At 38.8% G+C, this 24,532-nt stretch overlaps 1 protein-coding gene across 1 annotated transcript in view; it reads left to right on the top strand.

Annotated features, from left to right (window-relative positions):
• The window catches only part of arrb2b (arrestin, beta 2b), a 48,500-nt gene extending 26,659 nt beyond the window's left edge, over positions 1-21,841 (top strand). Inside the window, exons 2-15 of the mRNA XM_058394823.1 lie at positions 5,066-5,096; positions 5,509-5,569; positions 8,187-8,231; positions 8,538-8,734; positions 9,411-9,470; positions 9,558-9,625; positions 9,836-9,971; positions 11,025-11,109; positions 11,701-11,773; positions 14,317-14,454; positions 18,381-18,464; positions 19,261-19,337; positions 19,526-19,580; positions 19,660-21,841. Of these exons, the coding sequence (XP_058250806.1) occupies positions 5,066-5,096; positions 5,509-5,569; positions 8,187-8,231; positions 8,538-8,734; positions 9,411-9,470; positions 9,558-9,625; positions 9,836-9,971; positions 11,025-11,109; positions 11,701-11,773; positions 14,317-14,454; positions 18,381-18,464; positions 19,261-19,337; positions 19,526-19,580; positions 19,660-19,759 (1,210 nt within the window). The 3' untranslated portion in view covers positions 19,760-21,841. The remainder of the gene's footprint in view (positions 1-5,065; positions 5,097-5,508; positions 5,570-8,186; positions 8,232-8,537; positions 8,735-9,410; positions 9,471-9,557; positions 9,626-9,835; positions 9,972-11,024; positions 11,110-11,700; positions 11,774-14,316; positions 14,455-18,380; positions 18,465-19,260; positions 19,338-19,525; positions 19,581-19,659) is intronic.
• The last annotated feature ends 2,691 nt before the right edge of the window (positions 21,842-24,532 follow it).

The raw sequence follows: 24,532 nt of genomic DNA, 5'->3' as shown, positions 1-24,532 counted from the left end.
AAATGGATCTTCATTTGGCCCTCATCACCCTACTCAGATTAAATTGGGAAAATGAGACCCTGATTGATTTTCTTGCACACAGATGGGTCGTGCTGTTAGCTGTGTGTGTGTGTGTGTGTGTGTGTGTGTGTATGTGTGATGTACATGGTCTTTGACTAGTCTGGGGCAGGACAGGGATGAAGAAAGGAGTGAAATGTATAAGTACAGACAGGAGCAGGAGGTAAGGATTTAATAGTGTATAATTGCTTTAGCATCAGTACTGGAATAATCTCTTTTAGATTTGTAATGGAAAACAGCACTAGGCAGCATTAAGAGATATAATGACATGAAAATAATGATGCACAAAATTTAAACAGTTTTCTCCTTTACCCCAGTTATACTCCATCCTCCAAGCTGTTTCTGAAGTTCTTGAATAGTTGGAGTTAATACATAAGGGAAGCTTATAAAGTGCTACTTTAACCCTTATTCAGGCTGCAGGCTGAAATCGCTGCTCACTGCATTAACACTAACGCCACTCCTCAGTCATGGGATTCAGTGAGTTCATGTACGTGGAATAGGATGCATAGCCCTTTCCTCTGTGAGTGATGCAGCGGCTGGATTCACGTGTCGTGGAGGACGCAGGAGCTGGTCTTCACGCTCCCCCGGTGGCTGTTGTGCGATAGGAGAGTGCTAACAAGTGGGTGGGAACTGACGGTGACTAAACCTCGAAACAAATGTGTAAAAAAAAAAAAAAAAGTAGAAAATGTGATTGTGATGGCAGTGTAGTTCCAGTTCGTAGTTCACAAGCAGGTAAATATTATTTTACATGTAGTAATATTATTACTACATGATATCTTTTAAGCTTAGTCTATATGGATGTAAGCAATGCAGTGTGTGAATGATGTTGAATGATGATGAACCCGGTGGATATTTACTTGGCTACTTAGCTACTTTATCCTCAAAGCTCCAGTGCATATATATACAGAAGTAGACTGCACATCTTTACTGATTACGTTGACGATTCCTGTGAAGTTGTGAGGTTAAATCCTCCGCTGTGTCTTAGTTGTAAATTACTTTGGATTATGAGAGAATATAATATGTCCACCGGGATAAGTCATGCTTTGAGATCTCACCTCCTTATTATCCCTACGTGTGTGCAAAAGTGTGTGCATGAGAAAGAGTATGTGTGCGCATGCTTGCTAGAGAGTGTATGTGACTGAGGCTCTGGTGAATGAAGACCCTCTGGGAGCTGCGTACTATCTCCAATCTTGTGTTTGACAGGTCATTCATCACAACAGAGGAACTGTACCTTCAGTGGTTGCTGAGTGTCTGTATGCATTTGAACTCGCTAATATTTGTATTCCTGTTTGGCTAAGATACACAGTTCTGTATACACTTGTGTATATTATCAGTCTGCATTTGTAAATCATAGAACCAGGCGTCTGGCCAAACCTGCACAAAACACTCGTCACGCCGATTCCTCGTTGTGCCACCATCAAGCAGTGCTCAGAATAGTGCTGCACAGAATATTTGCAGGTTGAGGAAGAAGAACCTGCAGCTACTTGCTCAGGCATCCATGCAAACACACACACACACACACACACACAGAGGCACGCATGGTCTCAAAGCTGGGACTTCAGGCCAGGTTTTGTTTGTTCATCTGTGAGGTGTGTGTTCGGCTGATTTAGGATTCAGGACAGGCTGAGTAAACACAGTAGACATGCCTTTAATGTGACCTGCACAGTGATTCTGTTAATAGTGATGTGTAATAACCTGCAGGTAATAAAGGTGTTTGGATAAATAAGAGAAACTGCTGGTCTCTGTGGTTTATGATGAGGGCTTTTATCTTTGATAACATCTTTAACTACTCCTTTTTCATTATTATCAGTGTTGAATGCACACCCCCTCACTGAACAACACACACCCACACACCCACACCCAGATTCCATGTGGATGGAATTTTTGCTCCATGCTTACAAACTCTCTCTCATTGTCGCTTAGCTCTTGTAGTTTTGGTCCACATTGTTGTCATAGGGACGCAAGAAAAACCTCTAGCTGCCATGGTGACCCAATAAAAAGTATGTTTTAGAAAGAAAGAAAACAAGAAATGCTTTTGTTCATCTCTCTCTCTCTCTCTCTCTCTCTCTCTCTCTCTCTCTCCTTTTCCCTCTCTGATGCAAACACACAGTTATCAAAATGTTAGTTTCTATTTAAAGGTGCATTAGGTAAGATTAGTCTTTACCTCAAGATCAGGTGTCTTACACATAGCTGGGTTTAACTTTGGATTTATTTATTTAACTTAATACAGGCTTTGGGTTAATCTATTTTTATGTTGTCCATCTACAGCTGGTTTTATTTGTACAAGTAAGGAATCAGCTGTTGCACCTTTATGGTGCTTGTGAAAGCTGAATCCCACTAGCACACATTCCTGACCCCAATGTAAGATTTCTCTGTATTGTAATGTGGAACACAAACCTATTTTAAGCACATAAACATGGCGAAGAAAGAAACAAAAACCTACGTGAACATATAACGTGAACAGATAGAGAGACATGCCAACATTTTGTTACCTTTTTTTACTCATTTATTTTACAATATTCTACTCATCATTAACTACACCATTTATCCCTTTATTTCTTTATTCATTCCCCCATCTCTCTCTCTCTCTCTCTCTCTCTCTCTCTCACTTAAGTAGTTACTTAACTCCTGTCATTAGGGTCCCCCTCTCTCTCTCTATTAACTTTCTCTCATCTTCCTTTTTCTCTCCTATCATCCTCTCCCACTCACCCCTTTTATCTCGGTATCTTCCCATTGTCTCTTCAGATCTTTTTATAAAACCTCTTTTCATTTCTGTTGTTTGTTAAATCAGATCTCTCTTTTGTAGCTTTTCCACAATTAATTCTGTCTCTTTGTCAACTCTCCATGTCTCTATCACTCGTCCTTGTTCCCTCTTTCTCACTGTGCTGATGAAAGTTTAAAGTGCTGTTAAAGTCTGTCAATCTGCCAGCATTCACTAATGAATACATTCTCATTAATATTGAATTTACAATAACAGCCTTAGAGTAAGGGCACCATGCTTGCACACACACACACACACACACACACACACACACAGACACACACGCACTTTACTTTTATTAATTTGTTTGTTTCTGTGTGTGTATAAAAACTGCAGCTTTTTTATAGGTCATAGGATAGGAGGAGTGTGTGTGTGTGTGTGTGTATGGGTAGGATAGAAGTATTCAGTTTGTCAGTTGGTCAAATGTAAAGTTTCAGGAAACCGCACCCCTTCGTAGTCATTTCAAAACTCTGGATGTATTTTATATTTATTCACTTACTTGACTGACTTATTTTCTGAATATCACGACTGAAGCTGGCTGAAATACGGAATATTTATAATAACTTCACTTCTTCACTGCTAATGCTAAGCAGCTAGCTAACGTGATCCAACCTCTAATTGAAACACAATCTTTAAATGATATTTGTAAATGTTCATAATGTGTGTAACTCATTTCAAACCACAGACGACAAGGATTTTAGCTTTAAAATCATTTTTGCTGTCCTACTCGAACATAGCATCTCTTGCTAAGGTGCTAGCGGTTGAATAGTTAGCTTTCTTCCAAATGTTGTTTATTAGCCTGCTCTGATGTTTGACTAGCCTCCTAGGTTTTTACCAGATTAATGTTAAAGCTGATCAAATGTAGCGTGTTTTATCCGTGAGACGACATTTTTAAACCATTAGAAAATCTTCTGTGCATTATAATAAATGCTGAGGGAATTGTTTGGAATGACTTCAGTACATCACCACAGCTTCAATCCTATAAGAAATCCTAGCTAGCTTGTTGGTAGCAAATTGCTAGCACATTTTGTTACTTGTAGACACAATAGTCAAATAGTCAAATATTTGCATTTTCATTAATATACATAACCAGTAGTTAAATATGCCGTAACAATCATGATTTTGTGTAGCATTAGCACTGGCTGAGGTAACTAGCTAGCTTAGCATGCAGGTTCTGTGGTTTCTCAGTACCATCGTACTGCATGCTCAGATCATTGAACCTGTTTCATGGTGACATGCTTCATGAATCATTTTGTAAATAGAAAAATATACATTGAGGGCATTTACTCATACACTGAGTATTTGTTTGATCTAAGTTAAGGGTGTCCTCCACAATTCCTCCTTTTTGTCAACTGCATACTAGGCAGTAATGTATGACTAAAACTGTACACTTTAGTATACAGCCAAGTCATGCTACATTAAGGGCACCTTGTGGACAGAGCTAAGAAGTGCACAAGTCATAGGAAAGCTTAGCATTGATCATAGATGAAACATTGACATCTTCCCCCAAGTGTTTATTTTTGCAAAATGGCAAAAACACACTAACCACCCCTTACTAATAAAATAGTCATTGATGGCTATGAAAAGTGACTGCAAAGTGAGATGATGCATGAGTTGATTTCACGTATTCTCTAGCACAAAGTCAACAACCACATACACACTTTAAATATTTATCTCTTTCTGTGGTTCTGTGCATGATGTTTTTTCTGTCAGACCGCAATGCCTTTGTCTCTGTCTGTTTGTATTTTTCCTTCCTGCAGTTGACAGAGAGATCTCTCTGACAGGTCTTTATCTAAAGAAGAGAGAGGAATAAAGATTCAAAGATAAGAGAAGAGTGTGAGAAACTGTGTGTGAGAGAGAGAGAGGTAGAAAATGGAGTGCAAAATGGAAGGGAAAATGTTAGGGGGAGACCGATGGTGATATTTTCTCACTTGTTTAATGTGGATAGCTTGGCAGGGAATGTGAAGTTTCTCACCACAGCTATTTCTACCCCTCACACTGCATTACAATCAGACACGTTGCAACACATACACACCTCTCTCTCTCTCTCTCTCTCTCTCTCATATACACACCAATCTCATCAAGATCACCTTTCCTTTTGCCAAATTTCACTGTCATGCTTTATTTATAAAAATAAGTGTTTAGCTTCCAATACAGCAACCCCGCATATTTTATTTCTTATATTTCAGTGGTACTGGAATTCCAATAAGTATACATAATAATCCATCTGTCTTTTCTCCTTTGCAGAGTCTTTAAGAAGTCCAGCCCCAACTGCAAGGTAATTTTCCCGAATGTATATGTGTGTACCTGTGAAAGGCTCTTCCTTCTTCTCTCTGTGGACCATCTCATTCTATGTTGCTTTCTCTTTCTTTCTTCATTATTTACTCCTTTTGTGCATTCCATCTATTCTCTGTCTCAATGTGTATGTGTGTGTGATAGAGAGCTGTGTGTGTGTGTTGGGAAGATGTGTTTTGTGATCTCACTCGGTCTGGCAGGGTCGTCTGCAGGAAGGGTGTGGAGCAGCTTAGGGTCAGAATGATTCAGACTTTTTGTTGTATAATCATGTGTGTTTTGTTGCATGTGTGTGTGGATGTGGTGAATAATCCCCAAGAGGAATATTAACCAGTCTGATTTGCTTCCTACTTGAATGTTTACAAGAAATTAAATCGCTTGTGTTTTTCTTCCCTTAGCTTACAGTCTACTTGGGGAAAAGGGACTTTGTGGATCATCTAGATCATGTGGATCCAGTTGGTGAGTCTGAAGAGCTTAAAGAAAAATTGTATCTCCTTTGGTCCTGGTAGATCTACTGGCTGATGAGCCTTTACAATAGTGACATCTTTTAGTTGACGTTTTAACTGATTATGAACAACCAATGAACCAAACAGCTAAATGGTTAGAATTTTGAACCCATTCACCAGTTGGACACACTTTAAAGTAAATATGACATTCACAAATTTGGCACTCACTTAGTTTCAGTAGCCACTTTATTCTGGTTAGGGTTGCAGTAAATCTGGAGCCTATCCCAAGAATCCTGAGAGGGAAGTGAGAGTACTGCATATATGGCTGTCACTGTATGAGGAATATTTTACAACAGAATATTAAAACATTGATTCCTGATTGGTGCAACAGAAAAGTGTTTGCCCTGATTCCATAAAAACGATTCCATAGCCATCTGTCTCTGAAAGTCCAAGAGAGCAAAAACAGTGACAAAAGTCAGTTGGACAAAAGTCGCTGAGATCTGTGAGCTCATGCATGCCAAAGGGAGCAGATAGCACTTTTCTGAGAGTGTGTTACGCTGCCCTGTGATGCAGCATGAGCAGCAGTTCAAGATGATGCAGTTGGCTGCTTCACATGTCTCAGAGGAAGCATGTGTCACTGAGTGGGAAGTGATCAAGACTAGAAAAAAATCTTTAAAAAAATTTGTCTTTGGATAAAAACCTTATAACTTAATATCATAATCACAGAAGTGTTGTTAATTTCACGACCTCAACATGCTAGCTAATAAGCATACTTTAATAAATGCTCTAGTGCTAAATTAAAAGAAAACCTCAGAATCAGTGAAAGACTTTTTTTGTCCCCTGAAACAGTCAACATGCTTAAGGAGGACAAGATTACATTGTTCTCTACATATGATATAGTCTGGCTTTGGGATAAGCAATATGTTTTATTTTTCCCCGATGTCTCTTCTCGTCACTGATGTGCCTGTCTGACTGTTGCCATGGCAGCAAATCTAAGAAGAAACCAATTTAGTAGCATTAGAGAGAGATGGGAGTTTCACTAATGAAGGTGATTATAATGTATCTGAATGTGCTATGGAGAGTTTGAGCTCCAAATCTCGAGTTTTGTAATTATCACCTTTTTACAAGGTTGTAATTGTTTCCTCCTTCACTGAAACTGTTTGTGTGTGTGTGTGTGTGTGTGCACATTTAAGCAGAGCTGGGAAACAGCAGGTTATTGTCTGAGCACAGTTGTATTAAGATGAGTGCAATTAGGGTATGAGAAGACGAGCATTGCTTAGCCTTGTGCAAATGTGTTTAATGTAAGTTTATTCAGTGTAGTGGCGGTGTGTAAATTAATTACCATCTTTATCAGCTTGACGTTGGCTTGTATCCTGCCTGTTGTAAGATGATTAGGATAAAAGCATTCACTGTAATTATGCAGTCAATCATTTTCCGGTCCAGCCAAATGTATTTCTAGTATGATGAAAACCACAATGAAGTCATATTTCTGAAATTATGATGGACAGTCTGACCCAAACATTCAGAGATTAAAAGAGCAGTTTGTAATTTTCTAAAGCCTGTGAGATAAGTCACAAATGCAAAGAAGACACTGACAAGCCTTTACCACAATCACCCTTTCTACAGAAACTAGGTATGCCTTGTGGGTGGCAAAGCTGAGCAGCCATGACAGCACTTCTTTCTGGGCTGGAAAAATGTGAACAGACACATGATATGATGAAATTACTAAGATCCGTTGCATGACATGTCAGCTTCTTTATATTTGTGTCTCTATCCAGACGGTTAGACTAAGGATTACAGTCTGTAGCTGAAGGTTTTGACTTATCCACCTATTGCTTCATGTAATATATTGGGTTATTAGTCTCGTATATGGGATATGATTAATATGTGGAAATGTTATTATTTGTTTACTTATTAATCTTGCCTAGGCAAAAATCATGTTATATATGGAGTTTAACAAACACTATGGATGTAAAAAAGTAATCAGACTGCGTAAAAAAGACTAAAACCTTGCTTATTTTGTCCTCCCACAGTGATAGTAAAGCTTTGATCATGTTGGTACTGACCCTCAAAATGTCCACAATGCTCCATAGTCACACACTGAAATGGGAGAAAATTGCATTTGAAGCTTTCACATTTGGGGGAAAGCATATTTTAGATCTAATGATTGGGCTGCATGCAAAAGAGAAACCTATATTAGCTCAGGGAAGTATGCCATTTTTAGAAAAGTATATTTAGTAGATGTAAAATTTCACCATGTGAAGCTTTTCCAATCTGTCACGTGTAAATTCTATGCATGTCGCACTGTTACCATAGTGCTTTATGTACTGAAATGTGTAAGTTAATTAGTCAATGGATAGCGAGTTTGGTGTGTCCACTGTGCTTTTAAAAGAGGCTGTAATTATACATTGCAAATGTGACTATAAGCTATATCAGGGCAGTATACAGGACTGAAATAATGATTATTACATGATAATGTTGTAAGACATATGAATATATTACAATAAATGGAAGGTTATTTGTTTTTATAATCAATTATGTCAAAGAATGTCATTTTGATTCACTTTGTGAGTTGATATTTTTAGACTAGCACGGCTGTGCTCACTCTTCCCTCTGTTATCTGAATTTAGATGGAGTACTTTTGGTCGACCCAGAATACCTTAAAGACAGAAAAGGTGAGTGAAGTGTTGATTAATCTTGATGCTATTAGGCATCCATTAGCTCAGAGGTGTTCAATCTTATCCACAAAGGGTGCAGGATCTCATTCCAATCCATCAGAAGTAACACCTGATTCCACCTTCATTAGACTCCGGTGTGGCTTCTGCTTTGATGGAATGAAGACCTGCGCTCACACCGGCCCTTTCCAGATGATACCAGACACCTCTGCATTTGCCTAAACCTCTCGCATCACCATATCTAAATTTGCATCTTGCATTTTTTTTTCCCTAAACGTGTTCCTTTTTTCCTCACTTCCTGGTCAGTGTTTGTGACTCTGACGTGTGCGTTTCGTTATGGCCGAGAGGATCTGGACGTGTTGGGATTGTCTTTCAGAAAGGACCTTTACATCTCTACCTTCCAGGCTTTTCCTCCTCTGCCTGAGGAGCACAAACCACTCAGCCGCCTGCAGGAGCGCCTGCTCAAAAAGCTCGGCCAACACGCACACCCCTTCAACTTCACTGTAATTACTACTCTCGTTCGTCTTATTCAATCTTATTCAGCCGCATGCTGCGCAGTCTAACATGTTATAAACCTACAACCGCTTCTTATTCTTGTAGAATTAGTACCGTATGCTACAACTTATTTTATAACGATTATCAAGTATTGGATAATGTAGAAATATAGAAAAACGTATAAAAACATTCTTTCTGTTTGGATTATTTTTCTAAAATAATCCAAATATATCAAAATGGTTTCTCTTTCTCTCTCTTTTAATTGAATACATTTATAATACATTTTGTCAGTTTCTACTGTCAGAGCTGCTGTTATAGAAAATAAACAAACAGCTTTTGAGCAATCAGATTAGAGAGTTAAGCAGCACTTCTATTGGTTCTCGAGAAGTTCATTTACAAACTCCTCTTTCTGAAAGTCTAATCATTTGTGATTTACATTGGTGCTGTTGATTCCCCCACAGCTTTTGTTATGTTTTTGCATAAATGAGTTTTCCATTGGGTTTTGGTATAAGGAAATTCTTATCTGTGGTAATCGCTTTACATGCTACAGATGCAGCAGATAGATTAGATAGATAGATAGATAGATTGAGAAATGCTGGAAGCACAGCTAGATTTGTTTTTAATGGTATGTGCATGCTCACTGTCAATGAGTGAATGTTTAATCTGTCTGCTGTTGTATTTTAGATTCCTCAGAATCTTCCCTGCTCAGTCACTTTACAGCCAGGACCAGAGGACACAGGCAAAGTAAAGACACACACACACGCTCTCACATGGGCTTTCTGACCTTACACTTTTGTCACTACTAATATATCCCCACATTTCCTCCCTCAGGCATGCGGTGTAGATTTTGAGATCAGAGCTTTCTGTGCCAAATCTGTGGAGGAGAAGATTCACAAGAGGTACAGCACTTTATCTTCATGCTCATGTACTTTTTGAACACCGCAATGTGTGTATTGTTTACTGTATTCCGCCTGGTGTATGTGGGTGTCCATGCAGGCCTAACTGTAAATACGAGCATGGGTGTAACCTGTGTGTTTAGATTTCAGATTTTTTTAATTTGTAGACTGTACTGATAAGCAGACTTTCAAGCTCTGTTCGTGTTTCTTTAGAAACTCTGTGCGGCTGGTGATACGTAAGGTGCAGTATGCCCCAGAGAAACCAGGACCACAGCCTATGGTGGAGACCACACGCAGCTTCCTCATGTCTGACCGCTCACTTCACCTGGAGGCTTCTCTTGACAAAGAGGTATATAAATACACACACTCTCGTGCACACATTTACCATTGGTTAACTGTTTTCCAGGGTGGTTGATGTTTGCATGCATAATTTGCATATAGATGCATTTTTCCATGGTATACAAGTGCATCAGTAGTCCTTAATAAGCCAGTCAGAAGTGACTGTGGTAAGGAAAAACTACCAGAGATGATGCGAGAAAGAAACCAGATTCAAAAGGGAACCAAATTTTATTTGTGTAGCGCTTTTAACAGTGGACATTGTCTCAAAGCAGCTTTACAGAACATAAGAAACAAAAAACATAGTGCAAAAAGTCCTAGATGTTAGAAAAAATCATCCCTAGTGAGCAAGCCTGAGGCGACTGTGGCAAGGAAAAACTCCCATAGATGGTATGAGGAAGAAACCTTGAGAGGAACCAGACTCAGAAGGGAACCCATCCTCATTTGGGTGACACCAGAGACTGATTATAAATTATCCTAAATACCGAAGAGTGGGATTAAATAATGCCCTTTAATATTTATGGCATTGAGTATATGCTCGCGCTCTCTCTCTCTCTCTCTCTCTCTTTTTTTAAATACAACTGAGCAACCGAGGGTTAAGGGCCTTGCCTTCTGATCAGTAGACCAATGCCTTAACCACTAAACTACCACATGCCTGGAGCTGATGCACTGATGTCCTTTCTACAACTGTATATAGTCAAATTGTGTTCATGACTTTGTAAAGCTCAGGGCTTTCCATTTCCCATGCTGCTTTTAGCAAGTGCTGTGAGTGTCTGTTCAATTTCACAAGTTTTGATGAAGCAGTGAATGGGTTTGACGTGGAGAAAATTGGCATTACTGTAATTATGACCTGACAACGTAGCATTGTCCTGGTGCACATAGTCTTTGTAATTGAATAAAACCTTGTACATTCTCTGCTTTATGTTTCCTCCCCTGTAAAAATTTTTCTGTATCACCAAAGTTAATTATTTAGGATTTCTAGAACGTTAATTAACATACAGCCCTGTGTATATTATTTGCTTTCTGTTATTTATTTCTTTTTCCCTTTTTACTCTCTCTCACTCAGCTCTACTATCATGGAGAACCCATCAGCGTCAACGTCCACGTCACCAACAACTCCACCAAAACTGTCAAACGGATCAAAATCTCAGGTAAAACGCAGTGTAAACCAGATCTCACTGCTTCCTTGATGTCAAATCTATTTTGTTGTTGTTGCTCTGTTTTCTACCCTCTTTGTCTACACTGTTTTTTTTGCTCTTGCTTCCTCAGTTTTCTTTTCAACAACCGGAATGTTGTGTATCCGTTCACGGAAAGTCTTGAGTTAATAATTATGCATGTTAAAACAGAAACAGCTGTTGGCCAGTGTGTTGTTGAGGATGCTATTGAGTTTTTCAAGTACTCAATAGGCCTTTGCTTCTGTTATTGATGGCACCGCCACAATATTTTAGATAAGTCTGTTTGTGTTTCAGTGTGAATGGAAATCTCCAGGCATTCAGGTGCATTAGCAGAGAGAGATATTGATATCTTGTGTTATGAGGATGTACAAATGCACTGCTGTTTATGTCTGGATTATAGAAAATTGGTTTTTATGGACTTCATTGATTTTTGCACTTCCTGTGTACGTGTGTGAGCGTGTGCCTTGTGTACGTGCATGTATGTGTGTATCCATGGGGGGGGGGTGCACGCATGTGTGCTGTCTAGCTTTGCTAACCCCGCCGTGTGTCCCTGTTTTCTCCCTACAGTGCGACAGTATGCTGATATCTGTCTGTTCAGTACTGCACAGTACAAATGCCCCGTGGCTCAGGTAGAAGCCGAGTGAGTACCCTTTCATCTCCCTTTATCCCTCCTTTCATTTCTCATCCCTCTCTTCTCTCTCTAACATCATACTTCATTTCCTGACCTTGTATTCCTTTCATTAGGAATTCATAAACATTACATCCTGGTCAACATTCACCAATTTTTTTTTTCCCTTTTTCTCTTTTCCAGCTCATCTGGTCATGCTTTTATTTTTTTATTTCGTCATCCTCTGTGTTTTGTGCTCTAAGAATATAAAAGGTGTATACAGGACTGGTTATTTGCAGCTTTGATATATTAGTTTAGAGAAGCAGTGATGAATTAAATCAGGTGCATTTTGAGACTCCAAGCCTCACAGACCGTCCCCAGCTTCTCCTCTGATTTCTTTTGTGTTGCTGCTTCCAAAAGGCCAGGCAGTACTCTGTCACCGACCCAAAAACCCTGGCAACCAACTTGCAGCTCTAGCAGCTCTCTCCTACCACTTTTCACTCTAAGCAAGATCCAAGCAACCCACAGCTCTGTTGCATCTATCCCATCTATACCCAAAACCCTGTGCCCCTTTTCCTTATGCTGGAAAAATCACAGCAGATCCCCAGCTTTCTTCACACAGCAGAACATGTTTAACCAATTAATTAATTAATTAATTTTATTTATTTTTTTTTACAAGAAGGTAAATTTTAAATAGCTTGATCAATCTGTAGTTGAATTTGCTCAGATATCAGCATGGGTTGTTATGGTAACAACCCAGGAACTGGTTATGGTTAAATAAATCTAGATTTATAGTGTATAATTTTCAGCCTATGGTTTGTTTAGATCTTAAAAGAAATCTCTGGTCATGAGTTTAGTGGTCTCGCTGCTACGATGCTTGTCTAAAATCCACCACTAGGAGTGGTGACACAGGATCAAACAAAAGTCATGGAAGTGCTACATATACAGTAGTGAAACTTAAACAAAACCTGATGGACAGAAAAAAAAATACGCTTATTACATCAGGCTCATTTGGAACAATGTTCCAGCTCTCCAGTGATTACAGTAAGTCTGTAGGTTTAACCCCCTCACCAGTTCTCCTGAGCAACTATACATTCTTCCTTTGCATAATGTCACTTATTTAAAGCAATGTTCCAGTGGTTTTCAGCCTGATCTATGTTCAGTATGTGAATTTACCACAGACAAGGTTTTACACACACAGTATGTGGAAACACAGAGGCAGAATTCTGTAAGTAAATGGTTAAAATCCCAAACCATTACCATTACACTAGAACAGTACAGAGCTCAAACAGGCTCGAAACAGAAATGACAGAATGTCTACCCACAGCTGCTGTTATGTGGGTTTTTTATCCAACTTTCAAACACTGGAGCAATACAGTAAACATCTCTTCAGGCTAAACAATTACTCAAACTTTCCTTATGGTATCTGCATTTGATGACAACTGATGAAATCTGATTTTGGTTAGTAATACATAACCACACATTCTTCCCTCTGGAAAGGACGTCCCATCTGTGAAAGGATTACACAGCTTTATTCACAAAAAGCATCTCTCAAGAAGTGCTTTCTTGAGAAAATACTATTGACTGAATGCTGCTGTTACGCATACATTATAAATGAGTTTAATACTAGTAGTAGTAGTAATAATAATAATTGCCCAGAAGAGTGGTTTTTCCACTCTTCTTGACTAATGGGAGAGGAACCCAGAGTGGTCTGCAACTCAAGGATTGACATGCTGTGCATTCTGAGATGCTTTTCTGTGCATCACATTTGTAAAGAGTGATTATTTGAGTTACTGTAGACTTCTTCATGTAATTCTGACGGTTCTCCTCTGACCTCTCTCATCAATGAGGAGTTTCCATGTTTCCTTCCTTAGTGCTCAAACTCTGTTTTCAGTGCTAATCACATAGACACTACAGAATCAACAAGCAGAGATTATGGTGAAAAAATGCTAGAGTACACCTTGCGTTAAAATGGATGACTGATTCAGTGTGTGTATGAAAACTGGTGTAAGATGAAAGGCGTCCCCTGTTTGCTACCGCTGTAGTTATCACAGGCTAAAGTGATGCAAGGCATCTCAGACTAGACACTTCCTTGTCTCTTCATTTGTGTGTGCACCCTGTAGATATGAGACCATGATTAGTTTCTCTTGGCTTACTTACAGCATCATGTTTACACAATTAAATAGCAGCCGCTGAGAAAAAGCCTTTGTTCATCTCTGTCTCCTCTTCCTCTCTTTATCTTAATCTCTCTCATCTTTTTTTCTCCATTGGTCTTAACTTTAAATTCTCTGAAAATGCTGTGGTTAATCCAGGCCTGATAACAGGTTGCTTCTTCATAAACACATTTTTATTTTATTTTGTTTTTTGTTTTGTTTTGTTTTATTTTGTTTTATTTTATTAACTCTCTGTTAAGATCTATAGTACTAAAACCAGGCTGTCTTTGTATGCATTGAGAAACAAGAGGTGCAGCTTTTGCATACGTCCACTAGAAAAATAGGCAGCTACCTGCTATAAAGATAAGAATATGGTCAGAACGTACAGTATCACTGACTAATGTCTGTATTACTCATCTTCAGTGATCAGGTGTCATCCAGCTCCACATTCTGTAAGGTGTACACACTCACCCCAACACTGAACAACAACCGAGAGAAGAGAGGTCTAGCACTGGACGGCAAACTCAAGCACGAGGACACCAACCTGGCCTCCAGCACCATGTGAGCACTCACCACACACACTGACTCGCACATCATCCACATGCGTCTCACACACACACTCATAACCCTCAAACACACACACACTAACCCTCTCCATACTTCACTACTTCATCTCAGAGTCTAAATGGATTTGAGTGTTTGAACAGAGCAATAAAGTCAGATTTTTTTTTTTTACACATTACACACATTTTGATTATATCTTGGTTCAGAGTGGCAGGATATTGTTATAAAAATGCCTAAACATTTTAGTTTTCCCCAGTATAAGCTCTCACTGCTTAGAGTTTTGGTCAAAATAAATAATAGTTTTAGTCACAGGTTAGTCATTTAGTTTTTGGTAGTTTCAGTTTAGACTGATAATAAATCTAAAGTAATATTAATAAGCCAAACATTTTATTCAAGGAACATTAAGGATAGTAATTAAATCCATCCTCAATGAACTGTCGATGCATTACAAATGCTCTGAACATGCTACGGTTAATCCACTCCTGAAAACAGGTTCTTTGTTGCTCCATAAACACTCGTATTTCTTCGTAGCACTCTGTTATCTAACTTTGTGTTCATTGAAGTACAAGAGACTTCAGCTGTTTGCATATGTCGACCAGAACAATAAGCAGCTATGATACACATGATCCTTATGGAACTAAGCCTTTTCTCTTCATGCCTCTTTAAGCAATATAATAGTTTCAGCCACTAATGCACATCAGAGTCTCTACTATGCAGCTTTCCTTCAGGAGTAGGCTCATTAAATAACCTTACCCCAATAAGCACATTTTCATGCCACATATATTTAATAAAAGTAACTAAATTTCATTTACATCGGTAAGATGGCGTTAGGTGTGTTCATTACTCTCTAGCTAGTATTATTAAAGATCTAACCAGAAAAGATAGGATAAAACATTTGATCAGAAAATAACTGGAGTCAGCTATGATAGTAATGTTACCAAACAAGTAAGGAGTATGGCAGCATTTTCTCAGACTACGTAACATTAGTTTACATATGCAAAATTAAAAAAGAAAGTATGTCTGTGTGTACAACCACAGCACCTGCTGAAAGCATGAAGCATACAGTGAGGCTTAAATCTCTCTTATAATACACATTCACAGAGTGTGAACACAAGGTGGACTGGAGAAAAGGTTTCAGCATAGTTCAATTTTTTGTGTTTCACACATTGTGTGTTTGTGTGTGTGTGAGAGAGAGAGTGTGAGAGAGAGAGAGAGAGTGAGAGGGAGAGAGTGCGTGTAAAACAGTGGATTTTTATATAGTATTTATTTTAGACTTTATTTATTTATGAGTCGTTGATGAACATTTTTGTTTCAGATTTCATCAACAAAAATGAACACAAAACTCTGAGTTTAATGTATTTCCATTTCCAAATTTCTTTAGGGGCAAAATGAAATCCACTTTGAATGTTTAAAATATCTATTTAATCAAACATTTGTTTATTGAAACTTGCATTAAAGCCCTAAAGGAGGAGGTATTACTGGATACTATTTTTGGCATGCATAATTTTTGTAAGTTGAATATAATCACAAATAAGATATAACCTAAAGGTAGTATTGCATGCAAGTAGATAGCAATTTCCAACAAGCACTTATAGGAGTCACAGTTCTTCTCTGGCTGAATACAAAATAGTGTTTTACAATACACACTACTACACATTACTTCTACACTGACCAGGCATAATATTATGACCTAATATTGGTGGTGTTCCCCCTTTTGCTGCCAAAACAGCCCTGCCCTGTCATGCACTGTGTATTCTGACACCTTTCTATCAGAACCAGTATTAACTTCTTCAGCAATTTGAGCAACAGTAGCCAGCCTTCACTCCCCACGTAGATCAATGACCCTTGGCCACCCATGACCCTGTCACCGGTTCACCATTGTTCCTTCCTTGGACCACTTTTGATCGATACTGACCACTGCAGACCGGGAACACCCCACAAGAGCTGCAGTTTTAGAGACGCTATGATCCAGTGGTCTAGCCATCACAATTTGGTCCTTGTCAAGATTCAAGATTCAAGAAGCTTTATTGTCATTTCAACCACATATACCTGACGCAGTACATACTGAAATGAAACAACGTTTCTCCAGGACCTGGTGCTACATAAACATACAACAACAAAGTTCAACACAAAACACCACCACAGAGCTAGGACAGAAGTTTGTCTTTCTTAGCCACGTAAAGTGCACAGTGTGCAGCTAGGTGCAAACAGAGCATAGACAAGACAGTGCAAAAGACAATAAATACAAGAAAGACAACACAAAAGAACACAGGACACTTAGCGCCGAAAAGAAAGAAAAGAATGTGTAATGGAATGTAAGTGAAATAAAATAAGATAAAGTGAAATGATGTAAAAAAAAGTATTGTGCAAAAATACAACAGCAGCGGTTGTGGTAGTGCAAATAGAAATAAACATAAATATGACTATAGCAGCAGATGACAGGTAGAGGTAGTGCAATAAGTAATGAACAATATAAATGATGTGTGTGCGTGTCCACATAGTCAAGAGAGAGTGTGTGTGTATCTGTCTGTGTGTGTGTGTGTGTGTGTGTGTGTGAGAGAGAGTGTAGAACAGTTCAGTCCCGGGTGTTGAGGAGCCTAATGGCTTGAGGAAAGAAACTGTTACACAGTCTGGTTGTGAGGGCCCGAATGCTCCGGTACCTCTTTCCAGATGGCAGGAGGGTGAAGAGTGTGTGTGAGGGGTGTGTGGGGTCAGCCACAATGCTGTTGGCTTTGCGGATGCAGCGTGCGGTGTAAATGTCTGTGATAGAGGGGCGAGAGACTCCAATGATCTTTTCAGCTGTCCTCACTATCCGCTGAAGGGTCTTGCGATCCGAGACGGTGCAGTTCCCAAACCAGGCAGTGATGCAGCTGCTCAGGATGCTCTCGATGGTGCCTCTGTAGAACACAGTCAGGATGGGGGAAGGGAGATGGGCTTTACTCAGCCTCCTCAGGAAGTAGAGGCGCTGCTGGGCTTTCTTGGTGATGGAGCTGGTGTTGAGTGACCAGGTGAAGTTCTCCGCCAGATGGACACCAAGGAATTTGGTGCTCTTGACGATCTCCACCGAGGATCCGTCGATGGACAGCGGAGAATGGTCACTCTGTGCTCTCCTGAAGTCAACAACCATCTCTTTGGTCTTGTCAACGTTCAGGGAGAGGTTGTTGGCTCTGCACCAGGCTGTTAGATGTTGCACCTCCTCTCTGTATGCTGACTCGTCTTTCTTGCTGATGAGACCCACCACGGTCGTGTCATCGGCGAACTTGACGATGTGGTTGGAGCTGTGCATTGCTGCACAGTCGTGAGTCAGCAGAGTGAACAGCAATGGACTGAGCACACAGCCCTGAGGAGCTCCAGCGCTCAGTGTGGTGGTGCTGGAGATCCGGATCCGGACTGACTGAGGTCTCCCAGTCAGGAAATCCAGGATCAAACTCACTCAAATCCTTACACTTGCCCATTTTTCCTGCTTCTAACACATCAACTTTGAGGACAAAATGTTCCCTTGCTGCCTAATATATCCCACCAACTAACAGGTGCCATGATGAAGTGAATAACACTATCATCTGTCAGTGCTCATAATGTTATGCCTGATCAGTGTACACTGCCATTATGTTATGTACTCTAGTGAGTCAGAAGCTATTTATTATTCTTGAGTGAAAAAGTCAAAGATGGGGCATGTTACATTCAGGCATCATGAAAGGAAAATATTGCTATGCAAAATACATTTAGGAAAATCATTTAACAATTAGTTTGTGATTAAAATTAGATATCAAACTTCAGGACATCTCCTCCTCCTCCTTATGCAGCCACCGTGTGTAGCGGTATTACATTTGAATTCCAGGATAATATTCAAATTGAATACCATAATGTTTTGTGCAATGATCTGTTAGAAATGATAACAGAGCTGCATTTTGTTCCCTTTACAGTGTGAAGGATGCAGCCAGTAAAGAAGTGCTGGGTATCCTGGTGTCCTACAGAGTCAAAGTTAAACTGGTTGTCTCTCGTGGAGGGTAAGCACAGGACACATACATACATACACACACACACACACACACACGTACAGCCACTTGAGGATAATTACATAAAGCACAGGAAGGGTGAAAATTAACTGATTTAACTGAGAAGATGCATCATACCTTCAGGACAGGGGTATTCTATGATAAATTTTTGGACAGATGTTGCCTGATCTTCAGCTGTCCAATTTTAGTGAGTCTGTGCCCACTGTAGCCTCAGATCTTGGCTAAGAGCAGTGGAACCTGATGTGCTCTTCTGCTGCTTAAGCCCATCCACTGCAATGTGACATGCTGTGCTTTCTAAGATGCTTTTCTGCTTATCTCAGTTGTAAATAGTGTTTTGTCGAGTTGCTGTAGTCAGACTGAACCAATCTTACTATTCTCCTCTAATCTCTAGTTAACAAGCCATTTCTGACCACAGGATTACTGTTTATTACCGCTTTTTTGTTTTTCACGCCATTCTGTGTAAACTCTAGAGACTGTTTTGCATAAAAATCCCAACAACCATGGTACAGTAAAACATCACTAAGGCACATTTTCATTTACATTTACAGCATTTACCATGAGCAACTTCTATTGACCTCATTCATACAACTGAGCCGTTTGAGGGTTAAGGGGTCCAACATCTTAACCACTGAGCTACCACTTTTTCCCCCATAACTAATGTCTTCAACTAAAGCTCTCGACCTGTATTTTGGATGAACTGTACGAACACACAGGCTTACAGGTGTACTATAACTACACTAGATATATATCCATTAAATGTACTAAGCTGTTTCTTCTCCCTGTGCAGTGATGTGTCAGTAGAGCTTCCCTTCGTTCTGATGCACCCTAAGCCCTCTGAGCAGCCCAGCTCAAGACCACAGTCAAGTATGTACACTATCTGAGCCACTCGCGCACGCACACACACACACACACACACACACACTAATTTCACCATCTGGTGTTCAATCCATTCAGAGAATATTACTTCTGAATAATACTGTGGGCTGCATTTTATCTTTTCCTTCTTTTAAGACGTGTCCTAATAAAAAATTTTTTTTGCCTCGTCCGCACAGCTGTGCCAGAGACGGATGCTCCTGTGGACACCAACCTGATAGAGTTTGAGACAAAGTGAGTCTGCTGTTTCTGTGCAGGTGTGTGTGACTAAGTCTGTCCTTCATGTTACTGACCTCTCTATGTGCCTCCGCAGTAACTTCTCTCAGGATGACGACTTTGTGTTTGAGGACTTTGCGCGGCTGAGGTTGAAGGGAATGAAAGATGATAAAGATGAGGATGACCACTTCTGCTAACCCTGTGTGGAGAGAGGGAGCTGGATTGAAGGGGCTCTGAGTGTCAGTACTACTACACCACCATTCCACTGGGCCGATCTGAAAGAGCAGGACGCTCACCTGAGCACCTCGTCTCCATTTAAAAAAAATTTTTTTCTTTCTATTGCCCCTCTCCCTGTCCCTTTGCATCCATGATGCTGTTGTCTTTAGAATTTTTTTTTTCCCAAAAACAAAGGAGCTACTTTGTTCTTTTGCATTAGACAGCAAATGAAACCCTGTGAGAAAGGCAAGCAATGAGGTTAAATTAAACCTGTCAGGAAAGTCTAAGAAACATCATTGAACAGAGGATCCATTAATTCAGGGGTGTCTTTTTATCTAGGTTATACCCTCCTCCCCTTCCCCACTGTAAACCGAGTGGGCATTACTAGCTTTTTAATATTGTAATAACATAGATAAAATGTTACTTCGATGTCGAGTATGACAGGTAGGGAACATTATTTCTTTATCAAATTCAGAATAGACCACCAAGAGACTTTTTCTTTCAGTGTTTTAGCATTTGATTTTATAGTTGTGTAAAACGTATACATATCGCATCAACATATGTAAGGAATTGACTGTACAGTGTGCTTAGGAGAGCACTCAAAATTCAGCACAATGAGCTGGACCACAGAAGACTCAATTATAGCCATTGGTTATGTTGCCTGTGAGTGAAGTGTGTGTGTGAGAGTGAGTTTTGAATAACCACAGAGAGACAGTGAAAGCTGTGCCTCCTGAGGCTTTATTGCCATTTCATGCAGCACAGTTAACCCATCATCTGGAGCTGCTGTGTGGTGAAGCTTTTCTAGTTTTAAATTGCCAAAATTGAGCTGAATTTGTTGTTCAGGTGTCATTTGTAGCCGCTTTCCCTTTTCCCCCCACACTCATTTAGTGCCAATCTCTCTATAATCTCAGCCCAGTAAAGAGTGCCAGATTTAGATTTTTTTTTAACATTTCAATAGAGTAATATTTAACCTACTGATTAAAAGCACTTTTTTTTATATTTATGTTGGGATTCATCGTCTGTGAAGATGTTCCACAGGTGTAATCACATGCTGACTCTTCTGCTCCACCTTGTGTCTAAAAGTAATGCTCTGCTGCGGTTTGGATTTTTTTCTTTTTTTTTAAGCAGCAAGCATCATCCTCCAACTCCCCTCTATTCCTTCTACACTGTTTATACTCCCCAATGATCTACTATTATCCAGCACCTCTTAATGATTGACCTTCTTATATATATATATATATATATATATATATATATATATATATATATATATCTATATATATAATATAACCTCCTCTTCCTTATTACTGTTCATGTTACACTCTCTCTTCAGTTGACAAAGTCTTTTCACTGAAGACGTAACCACTGCTAATGAATCTTATTTACTCCAAATATGCTTTTGTTTTAAAGCTTGCCCATGAAACCTTTTCTTGTTTTGAGGACCTGAGAAACTACTGAGTTGACCACTTATTATTTTGTTGTTCTATTCACTTAATGAAAATGATAAAAATGCTTTTTTTTTGGTTTGTTTGTTTTGGAATGTTTTTATTTAATTTTTTTTTTTTTTCTCAATTGAAAGTTAACGTCATTATCAAACTAACCAGAAATTCCATGCTGTATGCTCCATTTGCTGTGTGTTTGTGTGTGTGTACGTACAGAAGGTCACACAAATCATGGTCCATAAAGGCCTGCCATTAACTCCTGTGCCCTTCTGGGTGAGGGGAGTGGAAGTGCCTCCAGACCAGTTCACAGTGTTGTGTGAATTTTCTTCATTCATTAGTTCAGCCAACAACACGACATTACCAACAATGCTTATGTACATAAGTGCACACGTAATTTACCTGCTATTGGAATAGTTTAGCAGTTATTTTTTTTCTATTTTAGTTCATGCATACAGCTTACACAACTAGGACCCTACTTGTATAACCACATTTTTGAAATGAATGCCTTTCAGGACTCGTTATTTAACAGATGTTACAGGAAATTGGTGCTGTACAGAATAAAAGGAACAGAAAGATCGAGATTGGGTGAAGACGGGTTTTTTTTTTTTTTTTTTTTAAAAGCAGACTCGAGCCAAAATCTAGGGCTACACAATATCTTTTGAGAACAGTTAATGCCTATAAGGAAATAAATAAGCTCCAGGTAACACAAGAGCACACTGTATGTCACACAATGTTATTTATAATCACAATAGGAGTTGAAATATGCCATGAAAAACAAATGATTTATGTAAGGATGTTTGCATATGTGTAAATTTGTTGATTGTCTGCTGTCAAATTTTCAAAGGCTTTGTTTTTTTCTTTCTTTATCATTTATGTTATAAAATGGCAGGGAGAATATTTTCATCAGATGATCTTTGTCCTTATGTGAGTGCTTTGATAGAATGCCATGCATGCATTCAGAGGCAGCAGTAGACTATGAGAACGTTGTGTTCGTGTAATAGAGCGTGCTCTCAGACCATCTTCATGTAGAATTTTTTTTTCTTCTTTTTTTTAAAAAAAAAAATAATCCAAATGGAGCCTCATATGTCTGTGAACCAGTCGAGTGTATAAAAGAAATGTTATATTATATATCTTCCCTTGGATTCTGTAGGGTCTCTCTAAGGAAAACGCACGCAGATGTCGGTTTGTAGACTAATATTGTACCATGTCACATCTTTTTGTATTTTAAGGTTGATTTTCTGCTACTTTTACTCCTCACTACTACTAAAATTGATATTCTGAAAAATATACATACATGCTACCTGGTAATTTAATTCACAGTAAATTAAGATGAAATATATTAATATGAATTCCAAAATACTATATAAGCAATATGTTATTTTAGTCAATAAAATGATGTTAAAAAAATCACTGAAAAAAAATGCAAAAGCTTAAAAATAACATGGAAAAAAAAATGGGAAATATATGTTGCTTCTTTATTTTGTACGCTGTTTTAGAAAATTAAAAAAAACAAAAGAATGAAATTCACTATGTTGTCAGTTTTTGTGTGTGCATGAGAGAGAGAGAGAGAGAGAGAGAGAGAGCGAGAGAGAGCACAATATGATAGTTTATACTCAGCATTTAATTTGTAATTCTAGACAAAGCAAAATACATGTCCTTACCCTGGCTTGCTGATGGAAAATATAAAAAATTAAATTTAAAAAAAAAAAAAAAGGCAAAACACAACTTTTATGTAGTATATCTTAGAAGCTCTTTAGAATTTTATTATTAGTAGTAGTAGTAGTTTATTATTATTATTAGTAGTAGTAGTAGTAGTAGTAGTAGTAGTTTATTATTATTATTATTGTAAGTAGTAGTAGTTTATTATTATTATTAGTAGTAGTAGTACTATTATTAGTAGTAGTAGTAGTACTATTATTATTATTAGTAGTAGTAGTAGTAGTACTATTATTATTATTAGTAGTAGTAGTAGTAGTACTATTATTAGTAGTAGTAGTACTATTATTATTATTAGTAGTAGTAGTAGTAGTACTATTATTATTATTAGTAGTAGTAGTAGTACTATTATTATTATTAGTAGTAGTAGTAGTACTATTATTATTATTAGTAGTAGTAGTAGTAGTAGTAGTAGTACTATTATTAGTAGTAGTAGTACTATTATTATTAGTAGTAGTAGTAGTAGTAGTACTATTATTATTATTATTATTAGTAGTAGTAGTACTATTATTATTAGTAGTAGTAGTACTATTATTATTATTAGTAGTAGTAGTAGTAGTACTATTATTATTTTTAGTAGTAGTAGTATTATTATTATTATTATTAGTAGTAGTGGTGCTGCTATTGTTAGTGGTAGTGGTGGTGCTATTGTTGTTATTGGTGGTGGTAGTGGTGCTGGTGCTATTAGTGGTGCTATTGTTATTAGTGGTGGTAGTGGTGGTGGTGCTATTGTTATTGGTGGTGGTGGTGGTGGTGGTGCTATGGTAGTGGTGCTATTGTTATTGATGGTAGTGGTGGTGGTGCTATTGTTGTTGGTGGTGGTGGTGGTGGTAATTGTTGTTTGTTTTTGGTGGTGGTGGTGGTGTTGTTGGTGGTGGTGGTGGTGCTGTTGTTGTGTGGTGGTGGTGGTGGTGCTATTGTGTAGTGGTGGTGGTGCTATTGTTGATAGTGAGTGGTGGTGCTATTGTTAATTGGTGGTAGTGGTGCTATTGTTATTGTAGTGGTAGTGGTGGTGCTATTGTTATTGATAGTGGTGGTGCTATTGTTGTTGATTAGTGGTGGTGGTGGTGCTATTGTTGTTGTTAGTGGTGGTGCTATTGTTGTTGTTGTGGTATTGGTGGTGGTGGTGGTGCTATTGTTGTTTGGTGGTGGTGGTGCTATTGTTGGTATTAGTGGTGGTGCTATTGTTGTTGTTAATGGTGGTAGTGGTGCTATTGTTGTTGGTGGTGGTGCTATTGTTGTTGGTGGTGGTGGTGCTATTGTTATTAGTGGTAGTGGTGGTGCTATTATTGTTAATTGGTGGTGACTATTGTTGGTGGTGGTGGTGGTGCTATTGTTATTAGTGGTGAGTGGTGGTGGTGCTGTTGTTATTGGTGGTGGTGTAGTGGTGCTATTGTTGTTGATAATTGGTGGTGGTGGTGCTATTGTTGTTGGTGGTGGTGGTGGTGCTATTGTTGGTAGTGGTGGTAGTGGTGCTATTGTTATTGGTGGTGGTGGTGCTATTGTTGTTATTATTAGTGGTAGTGGTGCTGTTGGTATTGGTGGTAGTGGTGCTATTGTTGTGTTGGTGGTAAGTGGTGGTGTTGTTGTGTGGTG

This window comes from Hemibagrus wyckioides, linkage group LG07 (assembly GCF_019097595.1).
Source record: "Hemibagrus wyckioides isolate EC202008001 linkage group LG07, SWU_Hwy_1.0, whole genome shotgun sequence".
In the NCBI taxonomy this organism is placed as follows: domain Eukaryota; kingdom Metazoa; phylum Chordata; class Actinopteri; order Siluriformes; family Bagridae; genus Hemibagrus; species Hemibagrus wyckioides.
This window is presented reverse-complemented; position numbering and strand designations above follow the sequence as displayed.